This window comes from Brugia malayi, assembly GCF_000002995.4.
Source record: "Brugia malayi strain FR3 genome assembly, contig: Bm_v4_Chr2_contig_001, whole genome shotgun sequence".
NCBI classification, from domain to species: Eukaryota; Metazoa; Nematoda; class Chromadorea; order Rhabditida; family Onchocercidae; genus Brugia; species Brugia malayi.
In genome coordinates this window covers 1090758-1116574 of record NW_025062476.1, presented here as the reverse complement: position 1 = coordinate 1116574, position 25817 = coordinate 1090758, and the positions used below count along the sequence as shown (strand labels likewise).

The window sequence follows — 25817 nt, the reverse complement described above, 5'->3', positions numbered from 1 at the left end:
TAAGTTACAGCAAATAAGATGAATTACTAATTTGTATGGAACAGAAAAAATTGCTGAAGAAATCACTGCAAAAGAATTATCAACTACAATCAGATAACAATCAAAAAATGATAAAATTCAATTCTTCGCGGCTAACCGCGAAATATCGGTCGTTCTGAAGCCAACGTGGAAAAGAATTTACTGTGAAATTGCATTAATAGAAAATACATTTATTTCTTTTCCTCTCATCAAATTTAGATTAAATTGAAGAGTTTTGTGAATAATTTATAAAGTGAGGATTAAATTTTTCGATTGCTAATAAATTGCTTTAATCGAATATTATTCAAATATTTAATGATTTAATCGAATATTATTCAAATATTTAATGATTTAATCGAATATTATTCAAATATTTAATGATTTAATCGAATATTATTCAAATATTTAATGATTTAATCGAATATTATTCAAATATTTAATGATTTAATCGAATATTATTCAAATATTTAATGATTTAATCGAATATTATTCAAATTTTTAATGATTTAATTTTAGATTTATGAAGAGAAGTAATTCAATGAAATGAATTATTTGTAGTGGTTGTTTGTCATACTAAGCGGTTAAATTCTAATAGCAATTTAAAAGGTGTTAAAAAAATTTTTTGAATTTATCATTTGACCTTCCTGCAAATGAATTGTTTTGATAATAATAAATTGTTTTATTAATAAACAAATGAATGTTTGATGATGAATTAGTGTGAGCATACTTCTGATACTTTCAGTCTAATTAGTTCTTATCATCTGTTAATTTAAAATCAATTCATCTGTTACATTTGGAGACCGAAGAAACAGATCATAATTTGAAATTTGAAAAATATTATTATACATTGATAAAATAAACACTAAATAAATTGTACGATCAAAGATGGTAATAAAAATTGCTAAATAGAAGTACTAGTCAAAATAAAAGACAAGTAAAACAAAATTTTTTAAACTTGAATTATCCTGAATTTTTCTAGCTTTTAAAATGTAAGCAGAAAATCATACAAAATTTCAGTACTAAACATAATGTCTCGAAATTTGGTAATTCAGCATAGCTTGCCATGTCCACCACTGCAGCAGGAGGAAATTGATCAGCTTATTCATGGGATGTTGAATAATTGTGGTGGAGAATGTCCACTCAGTGAATTGATCACTTTGGAAAAACTTTTTTTTGTACCAATCACTATTTTATTTTAAAGTTGAAAGTAGGAGGAAGAAAGAGAAAGAGAAAGTGGATAAAATAAATATAAATTGTAGCTTTTGAAAAAGTTTGCTTTGATTAGCTCTGATCACAGAAATGAATCACTCAATAGACTTCATTGATCTTATCAAATTTGATAATTCATATCATTTCCAATTGCCTTTGAAATTACTTCTTGCATCGATCATCTGGACAACAACAATGACAAACTATTCAGGAGGATATGCGCAAATGTCGTCCATTGCAGATTTGTCACAAAACAGTTGATCTGTTACGAGAATGTGGCACATTAGAGTACATTCATGATCCGGATGGCGTTGCTATATTTGGTGATCTGCATGGTAGTTTATACGATTTATTTAGAGGAATAAAGGATGCCGGTTGGCCCACCGAAAGAACATTAATTTTTCTTGGTTAGTTGATGAAGCATACTATAACATTGCTATCATTTAAATATTTAATGAATTTGAAAATCATTTTTCAATTAATTATATTTCATTAAAGTGAATCTTACATTGCTTCCTTCAATCTTACCATTTTAATATAAAAATATTAATATAAGAATTCGACAGGAGATTACATTGATCGCGGGAAGCATTCTCTCGAGATGGTTTTATTACTTTTCTTATTGAAATTACGCTATCCAAAACGAATGTACATGCTGCGTGGTAATCATGAAACAATGAGTCAATGTTATGCAAATGAGGATGAGGAAAATGGATTAATTCGAAATGTATGTATGTGTATGCATGTGCATGCATGTGTACGTATGTATGTATGTGTGTGTGTGTGTTTTTCATTTTATAATTTAAACCTAATTACTACTGGTTTATGCTACTTTTATCAGTTCCTCTTGACATTCCTCTATAAAGCATCTATCCGTCGGATATTCACAATGTATTGGGAAGTATTGAATTGTTTGTATTTTGAATTTTATCATTTCTTACATTTTTGTAGCTTAAATTAACAAAAATGCAAAAAGATTTGTCTTTACAGATTGAGCGCTGTTATCCGAATGCTGATAGGAATTTGATACTATATAATATCAATTTTGTTTTTGATCATTTACCACTTGCTGCTATTTTATCAGGTGAGCACAATTAGTAGTGTTGAATTCTAATGTATTGAAAAGTTTTCATTCTGATAGAGCAGATAACATTTAAGAATTAGAGAAGTGAATGGTAAATTTTGAAGAAATTTTGCTTAAATTTACACTGAAATTTTCTATAACAAAAAAAAAAAAAAACTCTTATTGGTATAAGTGATAAATGTTACTTATTACTAATAATTAATTAAAATATTTTCTCAATATTAACAATATTTTCCTTCCAAAAAGAGAGAAAAAAAAAAAAAAAAAGTTAACAAGAAGATGATATCAGTTGAATTGTAGAAATCATTGCAGATCAAATATTACTTTGTCATGGTGGTATCTCGCAGTTTATTAAATCGAGAGAAGATATTGCTCAAATACCACGTCCATTAACATGGCTTGCACCAGAAACAAATGTTTTTCATATAAGCATTATGACAGATATTCTATGGGCTGATCCATCTAAACAAATAACGTTTGTTTTTTCTTTAAATTTTAATAGCATTCAATAATTTCACTATTCGAAGCATTCAAATTTTCAAGATTTAGAAATAAGATGCTAGAAGTTCAGTGGAATAAAATATTCAGTATAAGTTTGAAAAAGTTCGATATAAACTAACTTATATTTGTTTACATTCTTTGTTCATAACTTGAAAAGCTCTTTTGCATTAGCATAACATTCTCAATCGGATCTCACTATCACTATTGCTCAAAACAATTTTCAGTGTTTAGATCAAAATATTCACCTTCTGAACGTGGTGCATCATATTTCTTCAATCGAAGAGCACTGAAAGAGAAACTACGAGAATTAAATTGTCGAGCTCTCATACGTGGTCATGAAGCTAATACAGTAAGTTTAATGGTAATTATAATATTATATAAATTACTGTGAAACAGTATGAAAACAATAATTTGAAATTTTTCATTAATTCGTCATTAATCACTTCAAATAATGATTTCTTCTTTTTCAGAGCTTTTTTTTTTTTTTTTTTGTGTGATTTCTTGTAAATGATTGACTCATATCATTGCTAATAGCATATATTATAATTTTTAATGCTAATTTCTTACTGAATTTTTTTTTTACTGAATATAAAGAATGGATATAGTATTATCTAACAAAAAAAAAATGTAAATAAATTTTTTCATGTATAGTATGAAATGAAGAAGCCAATAATCTTTTCTTAACTATTACAGAGTGGTTTTGTAAAGGTATTTAATGGTCTTTGTTATACGGTACATTCATCACCTGCAGCTGGTGACGAGTATTATGTCGCAGCTATTTTATTGCTTGATTTTGATGACACAACAAAACTTTTGACAGGTCATGTAGTGTATCATTCTACAAAGGGAAATTTGGAGCATTTGAGAGAAGATTTGAGTGCAAATTTTGAGGAAATAAGGTATGTGATGCTTACACTCATCATTTTAGTATCATCTAATTATTTTATTTAAATATCAGAATATAATTCATCGAGCTATATTTCCATGCTGTATGTTTATATGATGTAAATAAAACTCTTAGACATCTTTATCCACTTGATCCGGTTGATCCAACTATGCCACAATGCTGGTCATGTATGAAATTTATGGAAGGTGTATCAGAAGCGATTTTCAAGTGGCAACGATGTCTTTCACATTTTGATTACTACATGATAATGCGAGTTTGTTGTTATTAATCACTAAATTATATCAGACAGAACGAACAACTTTTAATTTTTCAGTTTTTCTATAATAAGATGAAAAGATGGATAGCAAGTTGATAATAAAATATAAATTCAAGAGTTATTTGATGTAAACTTACTGTTACTTTTTTTGTTCATATAATTTGTTAGTTAAAGAAATGAATGAAATTTCCAGGAATATCGAATTGGTGAACACAACTTTCCTTTTGAGGAAGATTTCTTTGCTGAATTGGATTCTATAACTGAAGAAAATTTGCATGAATTGTATAGGATTGCTGCACTTCAATATCCCAAATTTCTCAATATATTGATAAGTGAAAATTGTACGTTTGTAAAAATAAATAGTTAACAACTGATGATAAGATCAGAATGTTACATACAGGTGATAAATCAAACAGTTGTGAAATGATGATAAGATGTGTCATTTGAGTAGTTTAATTTTAAGCAATTAAAAAATTTTAATAAAGTATGAATAGCGTATATTAATCAGCAATGTTTAACTAACCATTGCTGATTTTGTTTTCGAAAAAAAAAAAAAAAAGGAAAATTGTATAATGTTTTAGAATACTGATTTTGTTGAGTATTTTATGAAACATGTTGAAGATTTGTTGAGTATAAGTGGAACACAACAATCTGAGGAAGTACCAGAATATGATTTCAAATTCATGTTACCTTCATCCGAAAGAAGATGGCCATTTCTAGAAATTCATGATTGGTAATGCATGCTGCTTATTTTTAATTAGTAATTTTTTTAAATTAAAAGCATTTCCTTTATTTTAAATACTATAAGAGATTTCATTTCAATTCGACTAACATTTTATTTCAATTCTTGTCGTGCTAATTTTATGTCATAAATAAAGTTGAAATAAATACTCAACTGATATATCTCATTTTAATGAACGAAAGATATGTCGTGAAAAACAGATGGCAAAAAAAATCTCTTGCTTAACTTTATATTTATTGCAGATTTTAACGAAGCAGAAAAGCAAATGATAATCAAACAGTCGTGATAAATCAAAATACGATATCATGTATATTAATTAGATAATCAAAATGAATTTGCGTAAATTGCAAGATTTATTTCTAGTATCAGTGACATGCTCAAATGTCACTGCAAATAATTAATGCAAATCATAAAACTTCTGATGGCATTAGTCAGTAATATAAATGCTTTTTTGCTTCTACTCATTTTTGATCAAATATTCTTTGAAAAAGATTATGCTTGAGATAGAATCACAGAAATACATGTTAATATTATATATAATATAAGAAAAAAAAAAAACATATTGTAACACAAGATATGACAGGATTGATTGCTATGTCAACTATGTCACAATGTTGTCAACTTTGTCATAATGTTGTCAACTATGTCACAATGTTGATCATATCCATTTAACTGCCAAATTCTTCTGCTAATTAGCTTCTGCATGTTCATAAATCCTTTTTATCCAATCAATTTTTGAGGTATATTCTTTCAGTGGAATCGAAGATAATTAAATCATAATATTTTAACACTATTTATTCATATTTCTTCTATGATACTGATATTTCTAAAGCACAGAATATTTCACTTTCACAAATTAAATTGTAATTGAAAAATATGATTATAAATTATAGAAGTCACTTCATCACACAATAAGGAACAAAAAATATCCATATAGTGAAGCATGGCAAAAAAAATATAAATATTTCCTAAAAGTGATACTTCTAGTAAGAATGTTGTTATTTATGAAAGCGTACTAATTATTAATACTTCACAATTGAACTAATCAAACAGCTAGACATAGTTTAGAATTTCTAAAAAGAGTAGCTACAAGTCGAATGCTACAAATCGATTTTCATTTACTCAGCTATTCAGCTCATTATTTATCTTCTTATATTTATAAGAATTATTCTTCTGCTTTCTTATATAAGAAGCAAAGAACATCTGAACTGAAATACATATTTGTTACAAATAAGTGAAGATGTCGATCGTAAATTAATGGAATATTTAGAAATTATTCAGAAAGAAATTCTGAAATCAGAAAAAAAAAATGTTAATAGTTAAATTGAATATTATGAAGGTATATTGACTACTACCAATAGTCCAAACTAAGAGACATGGTGAAAACACGAAGTATTACGGGAAATCACCTCATGATTTTCTTAAATTTATCAAAATTTTAAACATGTTTGTCAACTTGCAGTATAATATGTAATTGGTATAACAATAGTTGTAGCAATAATTATTAGCAAAATTTGCTATTTTCTTCATTTCGTTGTTACAAAAATTTAGTTGTTTATGCGATCGATCTTTCATGATCAGTGAATGTAAAAATTAGAAATTATTAATGAAATATGGCTGATCTTTGGCTTACATACAATCTCTGAAATTTTTTACTAAATGACATAATCACATTATCAGTACTGATGAAGATCAATTTTTTTTTTTTTTTTTTTGGATTGTTAATTGAAAATGAATTTTGTCCATGTGCCTTTTTTATTAATTTGCAGAGAGTAAACTGAGTAATTTCCACGACATATATGGCCTTAGGAATCCGCATGTGAAGAGACAAAAGCAGATCATTTATTTGAACATTAATCAACAGATAAATACTATTTATTCTCCACCTAATTATATTGATCGCTTTTCAGTCAATAAAAGGGACAATTGCGCCATTTTTTATCTACATGTGTATTTTGTAGAACATAGATTTATTTAGTAATGAATTAAAAAATATGATTGTCTATTGATATGAAGAACATCAAATGGATCTCTGTTTCATTATAATTAGTATTCGAGAAAAGAAAAATTTGTTCAACATGTTAAAGATTAGAGCTGCTTTCTTATGATAAGTGGAAAACAACTTTTTGCATATTGAATTTAAATAAATTAATAATGAACAATTATGATAAATAAGTTAAAAATGCATCATCTCTCTTCCTTATAACAGCATTTCCTTGTTTAAAACAACTTTGTGATGTCAACTTTTGTTATAAATTATTAGGTGAATACTTTTGTTCTCACTTGGGATGCTTTTTAATATTAGCTCTTTGTATCATAAATTGTTCATTTTAGTTCATTTTAGTTGTGAACCCATTTGCTAATCATTTTTTACTAGTTCATGGAATAACAAATAAAGATAAAATAGGAAAAATTCCAATGATAAAATGAAATTATAAATTGGTAGCTGCATTCTGATACCTCAAAAACATCAAATTGCTACGCTCCTTTTCTTATTGTTTGCGAAGAATGCCCAAATTGTGTCTCATTTTCTGGAATGAAAATTTTTACTTGTTTTGTAACGCCAAAAGAAATGATTAGCAGTTCATGGCAGCTTGGCTTTATAGATGAAATGATATGTTTTTCTGCATACTTTCCACGAATTAGAAAAACAAAGCTAATTTGGCCAAGAGTGGATGGAATATTCATTACATTGCTAATATTTTCAGTGTTTGTTGATGTATATGGAAACGTCACTGTCACCACTGTCAACACCTTTTTAAGCAGTTGGTTCTTAGGTCACTCTGCGGTCACAAATGCTTCGCAACAAATTGCATTCTATTTCAGTTAAAATTCTGCTAAATTTATAAACTAACGAGATTTTTTTCGCAGCGCTTCTTATGATACTGCAGCATATTCCTGGTGGTGAAGAATTTGCCACAATCCTCGCACTGAGGACGAGGTTCATGCGTCTGTATGTGATTGTAAAATGTTGATTCATGGTCGAATGTCCGCCCACAACTAGGCACTCTGCATTCATAGATGAAGGGCTGACCGTGTGTTTTCCGATGTGTTATATATTCGTTACGACTTTTCGTGACCATAGCACATCCGGGATAAAGGCATTCATACCTTCGTTCGTCTGAATTGATATTTTCTTATGCGATAAACCATAAAGATATCATTCCCATGAAATAACTTACTTACCAGGTTCCATTTCAAATAATCTAGATCACAAGAAATTGTTTAATTATTTCTGAGTATAGTTACAACAAAAGCAGTAATTGTGAATTTTTCGTTGTGTTGTCACTCAGCACTCACAAATGTTTCGTAGCACATTTCACACGCATTCCATTTCAGGATGATGCATGTGTTTGAAATTCTGTTAAATTTACATACTGAAAGATTTTTTTTGGCAGAGTCTCTTGTGTTTTCGCAGTGCCTTCCTGTTGACGACGAATTTGCCACAATCCTCGCACTGAGGACGAAGTTCATGCGTTTCTATGTGGGTATAAAATGATGATCTATGGTCGAATGTTCGCCCACAACCGGGCACTTTGCATTCATAGATGAAGGGTTGACCGTGGGTTTTCCTGTGTGTTAGATATTCTTTGCGAGCTTTCGTGATCACTGTACATCCCGGGTAACGACAAGTATAATTTTTCTTATCTGAAAAATTCTTGTCAAAGCATTTATTTTTGCCAACAGTAGTCTATTATACCATAAGGTACTTAAGTAATGAGAGAAATCATAAAGATTTCAGCGCTATAAAATAATATCACATGGCATTTTAAATGGCTTAGATAATTAGTAGTTGTTTATTTATCTTCGCACATATTTGTAGCAAAAATTACTTTTAATATCTTCCCTAAAAAGGTCTCACTTAGCAGGTAATTGTGAATTTTCTGCTGTGATGAAATTATTTTCGATTCGTTATTACTTCTTTCTTCAATATCACGTTATTAATGAAGTAAGGAATTATTAGAACGGAACTTTGTTATGCAATTTGTCATTACCTGTTTCCAATCCTTTATAGGCATTTTCCCTATAATTGAGGATATTCAAGTTATCCGAGAAGTGCTTATTGTTGATGTTACACTGTTCAGCATTTCCATGTTGACCAGATGTGTCGCCTGAGGGAAGAGTAAGTTGATGAAAATGGGTTGGAACGGCACTTTGTTGTGGACCATGGACTAAGTGCATATATGTGATAATATCATCGCTGTTGAGATTAAGTGAGGAAGAAGTTTCATTCTGAGCATCTAAATAACTCAAATTACAAGAAGTTGTATTTATCTTTAAATGTATCTAAAACAAAACTCTCACCTCTAATGGAAGGATATCGCACGTTATCATCACTCGTTTTTAATTCTTCGTTAGCATCTCTCCACAGATTCCTGTATGAGTCCATATCTGAGCTAAGTGATAACTCAAAATTAGTGTGGCCGAAGGGATCATAGATATCGGAGAAACCAGGATGAGGAGAATTTGTGATCTGATTAGTTTCAGATTTCGATTCTTCACTTCCTACATCCTCAGTTTCACTAAACTGAGCGAAATCAATGAACTGTGAAGGATCGGATGGAAATTCTGAGCTAAACATTGGCTCGAAATTGAGGTAATCGAGAAATCCAAAGGTATCTGAGATGCCAGAATAAGTATTATTTGTAATAACTTCATTAGCAGTGTCGAAATTAGGTAGATGGAAAGTTTCATTATCAGAAGCGATGCATAGTAGAAGATTGAACCAAATGATGGGTGTCATAAATATATTGAAGAACATGGTGAAGCACACAATTTTGTGAGATGACAGAAATGCTCAAATGGAAGCTTTTTATTTCAGATTGCTTGGATTTAAAGATCAAAGGTTTTTAATCGTTGTGAAAAGTTAAACACCAAATGTGAAACAGTTTCAAATCCTCATTGTTTTTAATATTTTTTCTCTTTCATTCTGCTTTCCTCTCCACCATTTGTGGTTTATAAAGTTTATAAATGCTCTTTTGAAACTCGAAGGAAGCGCTGCAGTAGCGTGTTCTACCATTTCAGTAATACATGTACACTGGGTGACATCGTGAGATATGGGATTTTGATGCATTTAATAAAATACATACCACTAATAATATCACTGATAGAACTTCATTGGATCACTTGAAATTTGATAAATATTGCTTATTGACATACATCCATAACTATTCCTACTATTATAAAAAAAATTTCAATATTTCAAAAAAAAAAAAAAGTTTGGTTGATAAAATGGAGTAACATTTGCATAAAGGAAACTGGTGAATAGCTGGAATTAAATGTCATTGAAATATTTAATCTGTGCAATATTCAATAATCCTGTCTACTTTGTTTAATAAAGTATTGTATGTTGAGTGGTAAATAAAATATTGAATGAATTATTTGCACTATTGTAAAAATTTTAGGTTTTAAATTTTGGTGACATCAATTAACTAACAACTGGAAATATATTAGCCTGTTTACTGCCTCCATGAGTATTGTCTATTGGCAATATTGCTACTAATATTTTATTGGATTATTTGATTCAAAAATTTACCAATCATTTCCTTACTTTTTTTAATATTTATGCATTATTCTACATAAATATGAAATTCTTTTTCACATTAAGAGTTTGCAAGGTACTAAAGCTAAAATTGATATAAAAATTTAATTCTGTATTAGCGAGTCGCAGAATTTTGTTGATCTACGATTTGTTTTTAAAAAATTTCAATTTCGCATCTCAATATTAATTTATCATTTTAAATTGATGTTTCAAATAATTTATGGTATTATTAGGGGAAGAATTTTGCCACCAAAATATCTATCGAAGACATGGCGCCAGGGAAGTTCCTAAATAAGTTCAAATTAATGTTATAATTCTTTAAAATTTCAGTATGGCAAACTTTCCAACACTTTAAATTTTGTATTTTTAATAAAAACTACTGAAATTAGCTGAATATGATATCATCAAATTATTTTGCAAGGTACTAAAGCTAAAATTGATATTAAAATTCAATTCTGTAATAGCGACTTACAAAACTTTTTTAATTCATAGCTGGATTTGTGATAAAAAATTTTTAAATCAATATTTCAATAATTTTAATTTGATTACCTCATTTAATTGCGAGACATTCTGGATAGAGTTAAAATCTCACCTGCAAATTTTAAAATTGTTTACACTTGTAATTAGGTTAATTATTTCTTCCATTAAATCTATTCTTCCCAAACAAATTTCAAGAAGCTATCAAGACATTTAATACGCATTATTTTTAAGCTATCATGATTAAATTCTCTGAAGACTATATCACTTCAATTTCTTATATATTTGAACATTATTTTCATTTGAATTTTTTTCATTCCAAATTTTTTAAAATACGTAATGCTAAATTAATGTTTATGAATGTTCAACAAGTTTTGCACTCAACGAAATAAATTTTAAACTGTTTACAAATGTTAACTTTTGCAAGTAATAAAAGCTATGATGAAACAGTGATGTGATGGAAGTTCTTTCATTACACTATCTACCATTTATTTTGCACATCAAGATTTAGACTAAATTGCAACTAGCTTACTTTTTTTTCTTATAAAACCATTTTTTTTGCTTAAAATCTTCTCGTGTTACCCACTTTTGTTAAAAACTATTATTAAAAAAATACTCTATCAATTATTTTTTTTTTTTTTTTTTTGTTACCTTTTTGCATGATAAATCCTTTATTGAGCGTTGCATTTAATTGCTTGCCTTCAAATTTTAGATTTCATTGTCAATTATATGTTTATGCATTTTTATGATATTCATGAGATAATAAATGACGATAAAATATTAAATATCCAATAACAAAATGAAATTATAAATTGGTAGCTGCATTCTGATGTCTCGAAAACGTCCGATTGCTACACTCCTTTTCTTATGCTTGCAAAGAATGTTCAAATTCTGTCACATTTTCTGAAATGAAAATTTTTACTTGTTTTGTAACGCCAAAAGAAATGATTAGCAGTTCATCGCAGCTTGGTTTTGTGGATGAAATGATATGCTTTTCTGCATACTTTCCACGAATTAGAAAAACAAAGCCAATTTCGCCAAGGGTGGATGAAGTATTCATTACTTTGCTAATATTTTCAGTGTTTGTTGATGTGTGCTGAAGCATCACTGTCACCACTGTCAACACCTTTTTAAGCATTTGGTTCTTAGGTCATGGACAGTTACTACACATTGAGTAAGCGTCATAAAAAAAAAAAATGCAGCATCTAATGAGCGCGTCAGATGAATTTTGTATTGTCACTCTGTGGTCACAAGTGCTTCGCAACACATTTCACATGCATTCAATTTCGGACTGACATATGTGTTAAAATTCTGCTAAATATGCAAACTAACGAGAATTTATTTAGCTGTATGCTGTATCTTCTTATGTTGATGCAGTCCCTTCCTGGTGTTGAACGATTTGCAGCAGCACTCGCACTGAGGATGAGGTTCATGCGTTTGCTTATGATAATAAAGTGCTGAATCATGGTTGAATGTCCGCCCACAACCAGGCACTCTGCATTCATAGATGAAGGGCTGACCGTGTGTTTTCTTATGTGTTATATATTCCTTGTAACTGTTCGTGATCATAGTACATCCGAGATAACAGCATTCGTAGCATCGTTCATCTGAAAAACTCTTATATTTGTTTTTGCAATTGATATTTTATTACAGATGTTTGGTAACTAATTATGTAATCTGATTATTATAAAAATATCACTCTCATTAGCACATCTCATTTCAAATAATTTACATCACTAGAAGGCTAATGTTTTCTACAAATTTTCCATATATTGTTTTTCTTTCACATACATTCCTGTTTTCAAACTGGCATATACTTCTAAAATTCTGTTAAATTTTGCAAACTAACGAGATTTTATTTGGCAGAATTTCTTATGTCTATATAGTACATTCATGCTACTGAAGAATTTGCCGCAGCACTCGCATAGAGGATTAGGATTCATGCATTTGCTGGTGACGCTGAAAGTGTTGATTCATGGCCGAATAATCGCCCACAACCGGGTGCTCTACATTCATAGATGAAAGGTTGACCGTGTGTTTTCATTATGCGTCACATATTCATTGCAACTTGTCGCGATTACAGCACACCCGGGATACAGACATTCATAGCTTTTTTCCTAAAAAATCTTTACACTTGTATATTTTAAATGATATTTCATTATGGTTTTTGGTAGCTAATTGAGTAGTCTAATAAACCATAAAATATCACTCTCAATGAAATAATCTTATCATATTTCCATTTCAAATAATTTAGATCACAAGAAAGTTGCTTAACTATTTTCGAATACAGTTGCAACAAAAAGAATAGTTGTAAATTTTCCGTTGTGTTGTCACTCAGTCCTCACGAATGTTTCGTAGCACATTTCACACGAATTCCATTTCAGGTTGATATATATGTTTGAAATTCTGCTAAATTTACATACTGAAAGATTTTGTTTCGCAGAGCCATTTGTGTTTTCGCAGTGCATTCCTGTTGGCGAGGAAATTTACCACAATCTTTGCACTGAAGACGAGGTTCATGCTTCTGTATGTGATTGTAAAATGATGATTCATGGTCAAATATTCGCCCACAATCGGGCACTTTGCATTCATAGATGAAGGGCTGACTGTGTGTTTTCCTATGTGTTAGATATTCTTTGTGATTTTTCGTGATCATAGTACATCCCGGGTAATAACAAGTATAATTTTCTTATCTGAAAAATTCTTGTCAAAGCATTTATTTTTGCCAACAGTAGTCTATTACACTATTCAGTACTTAAGTAATGAGAGAAATCATAAAGATTTCAGCGCTATAAAATAATATCACATGGCATTTTAAATGGCTTAGATAATTAGTAGTTGTTTATTTATCTTCGCACATATTTGTAGCAAAAATTACTTTTAATATCTTCCCTAAAAAGGTCTCACTTAGCAGGTAATTGTGAATTTTCTGCTGTGATGAAATTATTTTCGATTCGTTATTACTTCTTTCTTCAATATCACGTTATTAATGAAGTAAGGAATTATTAGAACGGAACTTTGTTATGCAATTTGTCATTACCTGTTTCCAATCCTTTATAGGCATTTTCCTATAATTGAGGATATTCAAGTTATCCGAGAAGTGCTTATTGTTGATGTTACACTGTTCAGCATTTCCATGTTGACCAGATGTGTCGCCTGAGGGAAGAGTAAGTTGATGAAAATGGGTTGGAACGGCACTTTGTTGTGGACCATGGACTAAGTGCATATATGTGATAATATCATCGCTGTTGAGATTAAGTGAGGAAGAAGTTTCATTCTGAGCATCTAAATAACTCAAATTACAAGAAGTTGTATTTATCTTTAAATGTATCTAAAACAAAACTCTCACCTCTAATGGAAGGATATCGCACGTTATCATCACTCGTTTTTAATTCTTCGTTAGCATCTCTCCACAGATTCCTGTATGAGTCCATATCTGAGCTAAGTGATAACTCAAAATTAGTGTGGCCGAAGGGATCATAGATATCGGAGAAACCAGGATGAGGAGAATTTGTGATCTGATTAGTTTCAGATTTCGATTCTTCACTTCCTACATCCTCAGTTTCACTAAACTGAGCGAAATCAATGAACTGTGAAGGATCGGATGGAAATTCTGAGCTAAACATTGGCTCGAAATTGAGGTAATCGAGAAATCCAAAGGTATCTGAGATGCCAGAATAAGTATTATTTGTAATAACTTCATTAGCAGTGTCGAAATTAGGTAGATGGAAAGTTTCATTATCAGAAGCGATGCATAGTAGAAGATTGAACCAAATGATGGGTGTCATAAATATATTGAAGAACATGGTGAAGCACACAATTTTGTGAGATGACAGAAATGCTCAAATGGAAGCTTTTTATTTCAGATTGCTTGGATTTAAAGATCAAAGGTTTTTAATCGTTGTGAAAAGTTAAACACCAAATGTGAAACAGTTTCAAATCCTCATTGTTTTTAATATTTTTTCTCTTTCATTCTGCTTTCCTCTCCACCATTTGTGGTTTATAAAGTTTATAAATGCTCTTTTGAAACTCGAAGGAAGCGCTGCAGTAGCGTGTTCTACCATTTCAGTAATACATGTACACTGGGTGACATCGTGAGATATGGGATTTTGATGCATTTAATAAAATACATACCACTAATAATATCACTGATAGAACTTCATTGGATCACTTGAAATTTGATAAATATTGCTTATTGACATACATCCATAACTATTCCTACTATTATAAAAAAAATTTCAATATTTCAAAAAAAAAAAAAAGTTTGGTTGATAAAATGGAGTAACATTTGCATAAAGGAAACTGGTGAATAGCTGGAATTAAATGTCATTGAAATATTTAATCTGTGCAATATTCAATAATCCTGTCTACTTTGTTTAATAAAGTATTGTATGTTGAGTGGTAAATAAAATATTGAATGAATTATTTGCACTATTGTAAAAATTTTAGGTTTTAAATTTTGGTGACATCAATTAACTAACAACTGGAAATATATTAGCCTGTTTACTGCCTCCATGAGTATTGTCTATTGGCAATATTGCTACTAATATTTTATTGGATTATTTGATTCAAAAATTTACCAATCATTTCCTTACTTTTTTTAATATTTATGCATTATTCTACATAAATATGAAATTCTTTTTCACATTAAGAGTTTGCAAGGTACTAAAGCTAAAATTGATATAAAAATTTAATTCTGTATTAGCGAGTCGCAGAATTTTGTTGATCTACGATTTGTTTTTAAAAAATTTCAATTTCGCATCTCAATATTAATTTATCATTTTAAATTGATGTTTCAAATAATTTATGGTATTATTAGGGGAAGAATTTTGCCACCAAAATATCTATCGAAGACATGGCGCCAGGGAAGTTCCTAAATAAGTTCAAATTAATGTTATAATTCTTTAAAATTTCAGTATGGCAAACTTTCCAACACTTTAAATTTTGTATTTTTAATAAAAACTACTGAAATTAGCTGAATATGATATCATCAAATTATTTTGCAAGGTACTAAAGCTAAAATTGATATTAAAATTCAATTCTGTAATAGCGACTTACAAAACTTTTTTAATTCATAGCTGGATTTGTGATAAAAAATTTTTAAATCAATATTTCAATAATTTTAATTTGATTACCTCATTTAATTGCGAGACATTCTGGATAGAGTTAAAATCTCACCTGCAAATTTTAAAATTGTTTACACTTGTAATTAGGTTAATTATTTCTTCCATTAAATCTATTCTTCCCAAACAAATTTCAAGAAGCTATCAAGACATTTAATACGCATTATTTTTAAGCTATCATGATTAAATTCTCTGAAGACTATATCACTTCAATTTCTTATATATTTGAACATTATTTTCATTTGAATTTTTTTCATTCCAAATTTTTTAAAATACGTAATGCTAAATTAATGTTTATGAATGTTCAACAAGTTTTGCACTCAACGAAATAAATTTTAAACTGTTTACAAATGTTAACTTTTGCAAGTAATAAAAGCTATGATGAAACAGTGATGTGATGGAAGTTCTTTCATTACACTATCTACCATTTATTTTGCACATCAAGATTTAGACTAAATTGCAACTAGCTTACTTTTTTTTCTTATAAAACCATTTTTTTTGCTTAAAATCTTCTCGTGTTACCCACTTTTGTTAAAAACTATTATTAAAAAAATACTCTATCAATTATTTTTTTTTTTTTTTTTTTGTTACCTTTTTGCATGATAAATCCTTTATTGAGCGTTGCATTTAATTGCTTGCCTTCAAATTTTAGATTTCATTGTCAATTATATGTTTATGCATTTTTATGATATTCATGAGATAATAAATGACGATAAAATATTAAATATCCAATAACAAAATGAAATTATAAATTGGTAGCTGCATTCTGATGTCTCGAAAACGTCCGATTGCTACACTCCTTTTCTTATGCTTGCAAAGAATGTTCAAATTCTGTCACATTTTCTGAAATGAAAATTTTTACTTGTTTTGTAACGCCAAAAGAAATGATTAGCAGTTCATCGCAGCTTGGTTTTGTGGATGAAATGATATGCTTTTCTGCATACTTTCCACGAATTAGAAAAACAAAGTAATTTGGTGAAGAGCGAATGGAGCATTCGTTTCTCTGTTGATATTTTCAATGTTCGTTGATCTATATTGAAGCATCACTGTCACCACCGTCAACACCTTTTTAAGCATTTGGTTCTTAGATCATGGGCAATTACTACACATCGAGTAAGCGTTATAAAAGAAAATATGCGACATCTAACGAGCGCGTCAAATGAATTTTGTACTGTGACTCTGTGGTCACAAGTGCTTCGCGAAATAGAATGCATGTGAAACACATTTTACATGCATTCTATTTCAGGCTAACATATCTATTAAAATTCTGCTAAATTTATAAACTAACGAGATTTTGTTTGGCAGATCTTTTTATGTTTTTGCAGTCCATTCCTGGTGGTGAAGAATTTGCCACAATCCTCGCACTGGGGATGAGGTTCATGCGTTTGCTTGTGTTTCTGAAATGACGATTCATTGTTGAATATTCGCTCACAACCAGTCACTTTGCATTGAAAGATGAAGGGTTGACCGTGTGCTTTCCTATGTGTTAGATATTCTTTGCGACTTTTCGGGATCACAGCACACCCGGGATAAAGACATTCGTAGCTTTTTCCAGCTAAAAAACTCTTATAATATTTATTTTTGCAATTGCCATTCTGTTACAATGTTTGGCAACTAATTATGTAATCTGATTATTTATAAAAACATCACTCCTTAGCACATCTCATTTCAAATAATTTACATCACTAGAAGCTATGTTTTCTACAAATTTTCCATATATGTTTTCTTTCACATACATTCTGTTTTAAACTGGCATATACTTCTAAAATTCTGTTAAATTTTCAAACTAACGAGATTTTATTTGGCAGAATTTCTTATGTCTATATAGTACATTCATGCTACTGAAGAATTTGCCGCAGCACTCGCATAGAGGATTAGATTCATGCATTTGCTGGTGACCGCGAAGTGTTGATTTATGGCCGAATAATCGCCCACAACCGGGTGCTCTACATTCATAGATGAAAGGTTGACCATGTGTTTTCATATGCGTCACATATTCATTGCAACTTGTCGCGATTACAGCACACCCGGGATACAGACATTCATAGCTTTTTCCTAAAAAACTCTTACACTTGTATATTTTAAATGATATTTCATTATGGTTTTTGGTAGCTAATTGAGTAGTCTAATAAACCATAAAATATCACTCTCATGAAATAATCTTATCATATTCCATTTCAAATAATTTAGATCACAAGAAGTTGCTTAACTATTTTCGAATACAGTTGCAACAAAAAGAATAGTTGTAAATTTTCCGTTGTGTTGTCACTCAGTCCTCACGAATGTTTCGTAGCACATTTCACACGAATTCCATTTCAGGTTGATATATATGTTTGAAATTCTGCTAAATTTACATACTGAAAGATTTTGTTCCGCAGAGCCATTTGTGTTTTCGCAGTGCATTCCTGTTGGCGAGGAATTTACCACAATCTTTGCACTGAAGACGAGGTTCATGCTTCTGTATGTGATTGTAAAATGATGATTCATGGTCAAATATTCGCCCACAATCGGGCACTTTGCATTCATAGATGAAGGGCTGACTGTGTGTTTTCCTATGTGTTAGATATTCTTTGTGATTTTTCGTGATCATAGTACATCCCGGGTAATAACAAGTATAATTTTTCTTATCTGAAAAATTCTTGTCAAAGCATTTATTTTTGCCAACAGTAGTCTATTATACCATAAGGTACTTAAGTAATGAGAGAAATCATAAAGATTTCAGCGCTATAAAATAATATCACATGGCATTTTAAATGGCTTAGATAATTAGTAGTTGTTTATTTATCTTCGCACATATTTGTAGCAAAAATTACTTTTAATATCTTCCCTAAAAAGGTCTCACTTAGCAGGTAATTGTGAATTTTCTGCTGTGATGAAATTATTTTCGATTCGTTATTACTTCTTTCTTCAATATCACGTTATTAATGAAGTAAGGAATTATTAGAACGGAACTTTGTTATGCAATTTGTCATTACCTGTTTCCAATCCTTTATAGGCATTTTCCTATAATTGAGGATATTCAAGTTATCCGAGAAGTGCTTATTGTTGATGTTACACTGTTCAGCATTTCCATGTTGACCAGATGTGTCGCCTGAGGGAAGAGTAAGTTGATGAAAATGGGTTGGAACGGCACTTTGTTGTGGACCATGGACTAAGTGCATATATGTGATAATATCATCGCTGTTGAGATTAAGTGAGGAAGAAGTTTCATTCTGAGCATCTAAATAACTCAAATTACAAGAAGTTGTATTTATCTTTAAATGTATCTAAAACAAAACTCTCACCTCTAATGGAAGGATATCGCACGTTATCATCACTCGTTTTTAATTCTTCGTTAGCATCTCTCCACAGATTCCTGTATGAGTCCATATCTGAGCTAAGTGATAACTCAAAATTAGTGTGGCCGAAGGGATCATAGATATCGGAGAAACCAGGATGAGGAGAATTTGTGATCTGATTAGTTTCAGATTTCGATTCTTCACTTCCTACATCCTCAGTTTCACTAAACTGAGCGAAATCAATGAACTGTGAAGGATCGGATGGAAATTCTGAGCTAAACATTGGCTCGAAATTGAGGTAATCGAGAAATCCAAAGGTATCTGAGATGCCAGAATAAGTATTATTTGTAATAACTTCATTAGCAGTGTCGAAATTAGGTAGATGGAAAGTTTCATTATCAGAAGCGATGCATAGTAGAAGATTGAACCAAATGATGGGTGTCATAAATATATTGAAGAACATGGTGAAGCACACAATTTTGTGAGATGACAGAAATGCTCAAATGGAAGCTTTTTATTTCAGATTGCTTGGATTTAAAGATCAAAGGTTTTTAATCGTTGTGAAAAGTTAAACACCAAATGTGAAACAGTTTCAAATCCTCATTGTTTTTAATATTTTTTCTCTTTCATTCTGCTTTCCTCTCCACCATTTGTGGTTTATAAAGTTTATAAATGCTCTTTTGAAACTCGAAGGAAGCGCTGCAGTAGCGTGTTCTACCATTTCAGTAATACATGTACACTGGGTGACATCGTGAGATATGGGATTTTGATGCATTTAATAAAATACATACCACTAATAATATCACTGATAGAACTTCATTGGATCACTTGAAATTTGATAAATATTGCTTATTGACATACATCCATAACTATTCCTACTATTATAAAAAAAATTTCAATATTTCAAAAAAAAAAAAAAGTTTGGTTGATAAAATGGAGTAACATTTGCATAAAGGAAACTGGTGAATAGCTGGAATTAAATGTCATTGAAATATTTAATCTGTGCAATATTCAATAATCCTGTCTACTTTGTTTAATAAAGTATTGTATGTTGAGTGGTAAATAAAATATTGAATGAATTATTTGCACTATTGTAAAAATTTTAGGTTTTAAATTTTGGTGACATCAATTAACTAACAACTGGAAATATATTAGCCTGTTTACTGCCTCCATGAGTATTGTCTATTGGCAATATTGCTACTAATATTTTATTGGATTATTTGATTCAAAAATTTACCAATCATTTCCTTACTTTTTTTAATATTTATGCATTATTCTACATAAATATGAAATTCTTTTTCACATTAAGAGTTTGCAAGGTACTAAAGCTAAAATTGATATAAAAATTTAATTCTGTATTAGCGAGTCGCAGAATTTTGTTGATCTACGATTTGTTTTTAAAAAATTTCAATTTCGCATCTCAATATTAATTTATCATTTTAAATTGATGTTTCAAATAATTTATGGTATTATTAGGGGAAGAATTTTGCCACCAAAATATCTATCGAAGACATGGCGCCAGGGAAGTTCCTAAATAAGTTCAAATTAATGTTATAATTCTTTAAAATTTCAGTATGGCAAACTTTCCAACACTTTAAATTTTGTATTTTTAATAAAAACTACTGAAATTAGCTGAATATGATATCATCAAATTATTTTGCAAGGTACTAAAGCTAAAATTGATATTAAAATTCAATTCTGTAATAGCGACTTACAAAACTTTTTTAATTCATAGCTGGATTTGTGATAAAAAATTTTTAAATCAATATTTCAATAATTTTAATTTGATTACCTCATTTAATTGCGAGACATTCTGGATAGAGTTAAAATCTCACCTGCAAATTTTAAAATTGTTTACACTTGTAATTAGGTTAATTATTTCTTCCATTAAATCTATTCTTCCCAAACAAATTTCAAGAAGCTATCAAGACATTTAATACGCATTATTTTTAAGCTATCATGATTAAATTCTCTGAAGACTATATCACTTCAATTTCTTATATATTTGAACATTATTTTCATTTGAATTTTTTTCATTCCAAATTTTTTAAAATACGTAATGCTAAATTAATGTTTATGAATGTTCAACAAGTTTTGCACTCAACGAAATAAATTTTAAACTGTTTACAAATGTTAACTTTTGCAAGTAATAAAAGCTATGATGAAACAGTGATGTGATGGAAGTTCTTTCATTACACTATCTACCATTTATTTTGCACATCAAGATTTAGACTAAATTGCAACTAGCTTACTTTTTTTTCTTATAAAACCATTTTTTTTGCTTAAAATCTTCTCGTGTTACCCACTTTTGTTAAAAACTATTATTAAAAAAATACTCTATCAATTATTTTTTTTTTTTTTTTTTTGTTACCTTTTTGCATGATAAATCCTTTATTGAGCGTTGCATTTAATTGCTTGCCTTCAAATTTTAGATTTCATTGTCAATTATATGTTTATGCATTTTTATGATATTCATGAGATAATAAATGACGATAAAATATTAAATATCCAATAACAAAATGAAATTATAAATTGGTAGCTGCATTCTGATGTCTCGAAAACGTCCGATTGCTACACTCCTTTTCTTATGCTTGCAAAGAATGTTCAAATTCTGTCACATTTTCTGAAATGAAAATTTTTACTTGTTTTGTAACGCCAAAAGAAATGATTAGCAGTTCATCGCAGCTTGGTTTTGTGGATGAAATGATATGCTTTTCTGCATACTTTCCACGAATTAGAAAAACAAAGTAATTTGGTGAAGAGCGAATGGAGCATTCGTTTCTCTGTTGATATTTTCAATGTTCGTTGATCTATATTGAAGCATCACTGTCACCACCGTCAACACCTTTTTAAGCATTTGGTTCTTAGATCATGGGCAATTACTACACATCGAGTAAGCGTTATAAAAGAAAATATGCGACATCTAACGAGCGCGTCAAATGAATTTTGTACTGTGACTCTGTGGTCACAAGTGCTTCGCGAAATAGAATGCATGTGAAACACATTTTACATGCATTCTATTTCAGGCTAACATATCTATTAAAATTCTGCTAAATTTATAAACTAACGAGATTTTGTTTGGCAGATCTTTTTATGTTTTTGCAGTCCACTCCTGGTGGTGAAGAATTTGCCACAATCCTCGCACTGGGGATGAGGTTCATGCGTTTGCTTGTGTTTCTGAAATGACGATTCACTGTTGAATATTCGCTCACAACCAGTCACTTTGCATTGAAAGATGAAGGGTTGACCGTGTGCTTTCCTATGTGTTAGATATTCTTTGCGACTTTTCGGGATCACAGCACACCCGGGATAAAGACATTCGTAGCTTTTTCCAGCTAAAAAACTCTTATAATATTTATTTTTGCAATTGCCATTCTGTTACAATGTTTGGCAACTAATTATGTAATCTGATTATTTATAAAAACATCACTCCTTAGCACATCTCATTTCAAATAATTTACATCACTAGAAGCTATGTTTTCTACAAATTTTCCATATATGTTTTCTTTCACATACATTCTGTTTTAAACTGGCATATACTTCTAAAATTCTGTTAAATTTTCAAACTAACGAGATTTTATTTGGCAGAATTTCTTATGTCTATATAGTACATTCATGCTACTGAAGAATTTGCCGCAGCACTCGCATAGAGGATTAGATTCATGCATTTGCTGGTGACCGCGAAGTGTTGATTTATGGCCGAATAATCGCCCACAACCGGGTGCTCTACATTCATAGATGAAAGGTTGACCATGTGTTTTCATATGCGTCACATATTCATTGCAACTTGTCGCGATTACAGCACACCCGGGATACAGACATTCATAGCTTTTTCCTAAAAAACTCTTACACTTGTATATTTTAAATGATATTTCATTATGGTTTTTGGTAGCTAATTGAGTAGTCTAATAAACCATAAAATATCACTCTCATGAAATAATCTTATCATATTCCATTTCAAATAATTTAGATCACAAGAAGTTGCTTAACTATTTTCGAATACAGTTGCAACAAAAAGAATAGTTGTAAATTTTCCGTTGTGTTGTCACTCAGTCCTCACGAATGTTTCGTAGCACATTTCACACGAATTCCATTTCAGGTTGATATATATGTTTGAAATTCTGCTAAATTTACATACTGAAAGATTTTGTTCCGCAGAGCCATTTGTGTTTTCGCAGTGCATTCCTGTTGGCGAGGAATTTACCACAATCTTTGCACTGAAGACGAGGTTCATGCTTCTGTATGTGATTGTAAAATGATGATTCATGGTCAAATATTCGCCCACAATCGGGCACTTTGCATTCATAGATGAAGGGCTGACTGTGTGTTTTCCTATGTGTTAGATATTCTTTGTGATTTTTCGTGATCATAGTACATCCCGGGTAATAACAAGTATAATTTTTCTTATCTGAAAAATTCTTGTCAAAGCATTTATTTTTGCCAACAGTAGTCTATTATACCATAAGGTACTTAAGTAATGAGAGAAATCATAAAGATTTCAGCGCTATAAAATAATATCACATGGCATTTTAAATGGCTTAGATAATTAGTAGTTGTTTATTTATCTTCGCACATATTTGTAGCAAAAATTACTTTTAATATCTTCCCTAAAAAGGTCTCACTTAGCAGGTAATTGTGAATTTTCTGCTGTGATGAAATTATTTTCGATTCGTTATTACTTCTTTCTTCAATATCACGTTATTAATGAAGTAAGGAATTATTAGAACGGAACTTTGTTATGCAATTTGTCATTACCTGTTTCCAATCCTTTATAGGCATTTTTCCTATAATTGAGGATATTCAAGTTATCCGAGAAGTGCTTATTGTTGATGTTACACTGTTCAGCATTTCCATGTTGACCAGATGTGTCGCCTGAGGGAAGAGTAAGTTGATGAAAATGGGTTGGAACGGCACTTTGTTGTGGACCATGGACTAAGTGCATATATGTGATAATATCATCGCTGTTGAGATTAAGTGAGGAAGAAGTTTCATTCTGAGCATCTAAATAACTCAAATTACAAGAAGTTGTATTTATCTTTAAATGTATCTAAAACAAAACTCTCACCTCTAATGGAAGGATATCGCACGTTATCATCACTCGTTTTTAATTCTTCGTTAGCATCTCTCCACAGATTCCTGTATGAGTCCATATCTGAGCTAAGTGATAACTCAAAATTAGTGTGGCCGAAGGGATCATAGATATCGGAGAAACCAGGATGAGGAGAATTTGTGATCTGATTAGTTTCAGATTTCGATTCTTCACTTCCTACATCCTCAGTTTCACTAAACTGAGCGAAATCAATGAACTGTGAAGGATCGGATGGAAATTCTGAGCTAAACATTGGCTCGAAATTGAGGTAATCGAGAAATCCAAAGGTATCTGAGATGCCAGAATAAGTATTATTTGTAATAACTTCATTAGCAGTGTCGAAATTAGGTAGATGGAAAGTTTCATTATCAGAAGCGATGCATAGTAGAAGATTGAACCAAATGATGGGTGTCATAAATATATTGAAGAACATGGTGAAGCACACAATTTTGTGAGATGACAGAAATGCTCAAATGGAAGCTTTTTATTTCAGATTGCTTGGATTTAAAGATCAAAGGTTTTTAATCGTTGTGAAAAGTTAAACACCAAATGTGAAACAGTTTCAAATCCTCATTGTTTTTAATATTTTTTCTCTTTCATTCTGCTTTCCTCTCCACCATTTGTGGTTTATAAAGTTTATAAATGCTCTTTTGAAACTCGAAGGAAGCGCTGCAGTAGCGTGTTCTACCATTTCAGTAATACATGTACACTGGGTGACATCGTGAGATATGGGATTTTGATGCATTTAATAAAATACATACCACTAATAATATCACTGATAGAACTTCATTGGATCACTTGAAATTTGATAAATATTGCTTATTGACATACATCCATAACTATTCCTACTATTATAAAAAAAATTTCAATATTTCAAAAAAAAAAAAAAGTTTGGTTGATAAAATGGAGTAACATTTGCATAAAGGAAACTGGTGAATAGCTGGAATTAAATGTCATTGAAATATTTAATCTGTGCAATATTCAATAATCCTGTCTACTTTGTTTAATAAAGTATTGTATGTTGAGTGGTAAATAAAATATTGAATGAATTATTTGCACTATTGTAAAAATTTTAGGTTTTAAATTTTGGTGACATCAATTAACTAACAACTGGAAATATATTAGCCTGTTTACTGCCTCCATGAGTATTGTCTATTGGCAATATTGCTACTAATATTTTATTGGATTATTTGATTCAAAAATTTACCAATCATTTCCTTACTTTTTTTAATATTTATGCATTATTCTACATAAATATGAAATTCTTTTTCACATTAAGAGTTTGCAAGGTACTAAAGCTAAAATTGATATAAAAATTTAATTCTGTATTAGCGAGTCGCAGAATTTTGTTGATCTACGATTTGTTTTTAAAAAATTTCAATTTCGCATCTCAATATTAATTTATCATTTTAAATTGATGTTTCAAATAATTTATGGTATTATTAGGGGAAGAATTTTGCCACCAAAATATCTATCGAAGACATGGCGCCAGGGAAGTTCCTAAATAAGTTCAAATTAATGTTATAATTCTTTAAAATTTCAGTATGGCAAACTTTCCAACACTTTAAATTTTGTATTTTTAATAAAAACT

The 25817-nt window shown here is 30.2% G+C and overlaps 5 protein-coding genes across 5 annotated transcripts; 1 reads left to right on the top strand and 4 right to left on the bottom strand.

Annotated features, from left to right (window-relative positions):
* Nucleotides 1-1046: 1046 nt before the first annotated feature.
* On the top strand, nt 1047-4712 carry Bm10325 (Ser/Thr protein phosphatase family protein; the record flags this gene model as incomplete). The annotated part of the gene is made up of 10 exons (XM_043078037.1): nt 1047-1193; nt 1469-1634; nt 1794-1954; nt 2218-2311; nt 2624-2786; nt 3044-3161; nt 3506-3711; nt 3834-3972; nt 4169-4316; nt 4597-4712. The coding sequence occupies 10 exons, from the start codon at nt 1047-1049 to the stop codon at nt 4710-4712; spliced, it is 1458 nt and encodes a 485-aa protein (XP_042933971.1).
* Nucleotides 4713-7560: 2848 nt separating this feature from the next.
* On the bottom strand, nt 7561-9299 carry Bm17460 (Uncharacterized protein; the record flags this gene model as incomplete). Its single annotated transcript, XM_043078036.1, has 4 exons — nt 7561-7838; nt 8096-8365; nt 8713-8958; nt 9023-9299. The coding sequence occupies 4 exons, from the start codon at nt 9297-9299 to the stop codon at nt 7561-7563; spliced, it is 1071 nt and encodes a 356-aa protein (XP_042933970.1).
* Nucleotides 9300-12675: 3376 nt separating this feature from the next.
* On the bottom strand, nt 12676-14362 carry Bm17459 (Uncharacterized protein; the record flags this gene model as incomplete). The annotated part of the gene is made up of 4 exons (XM_043078035.1): nt 12676-12742; nt 13160-13260; nt 13777-14021; nt 14086-14362. 4 exons carry the CDS (start codon nt 14360-14362, stop codon nt 12676-12678), a joined length of 690 nt encoding a protein of 229 aa, XP_042933969.1.
* A 2780-nt stretch (nt 14363-17142) lies between these two features.
* Bm17458 (Uncharacterized protein) lies at nt 17143-19420 on the bottom strand (the record flags this gene model as incomplete). Its single annotated transcript, XM_043078034.1, has 6 exons — nt 17143-17414; nt 17759-17914; nt 18218-18317; nt 18455-18487; nt 18835-19079; nt 19144-19420. The coding sequence occupies 6 exons, from the start codon at nt 19418-19420 to the stop codon at nt 17143-17145; spliced, it is 1083 nt and encodes a 360-aa protein (XP_042933968.1).
* Nucleotides 19421-22200: 2780 nt separating this feature from the next.
* On the bottom strand, nt 22201-24479 carry Bm17457 (Uncharacterized protein; the record flags this gene model as incomplete). Its single annotated transcript, XM_043078033.1, has 5 exons — nt 22201-22472; nt 22817-22972; nt 23276-23545; nt 23893-24138; nt 24203-24479. 5 exons carry the CDS (start codon nt 24477-24479, stop codon nt 22201-22203), a joined length of 1221 nt encoding a protein of 406 aa, XP_042933967.1.
* Nucleotides 24480-25817: the final 1338 nt, after the last annotated feature.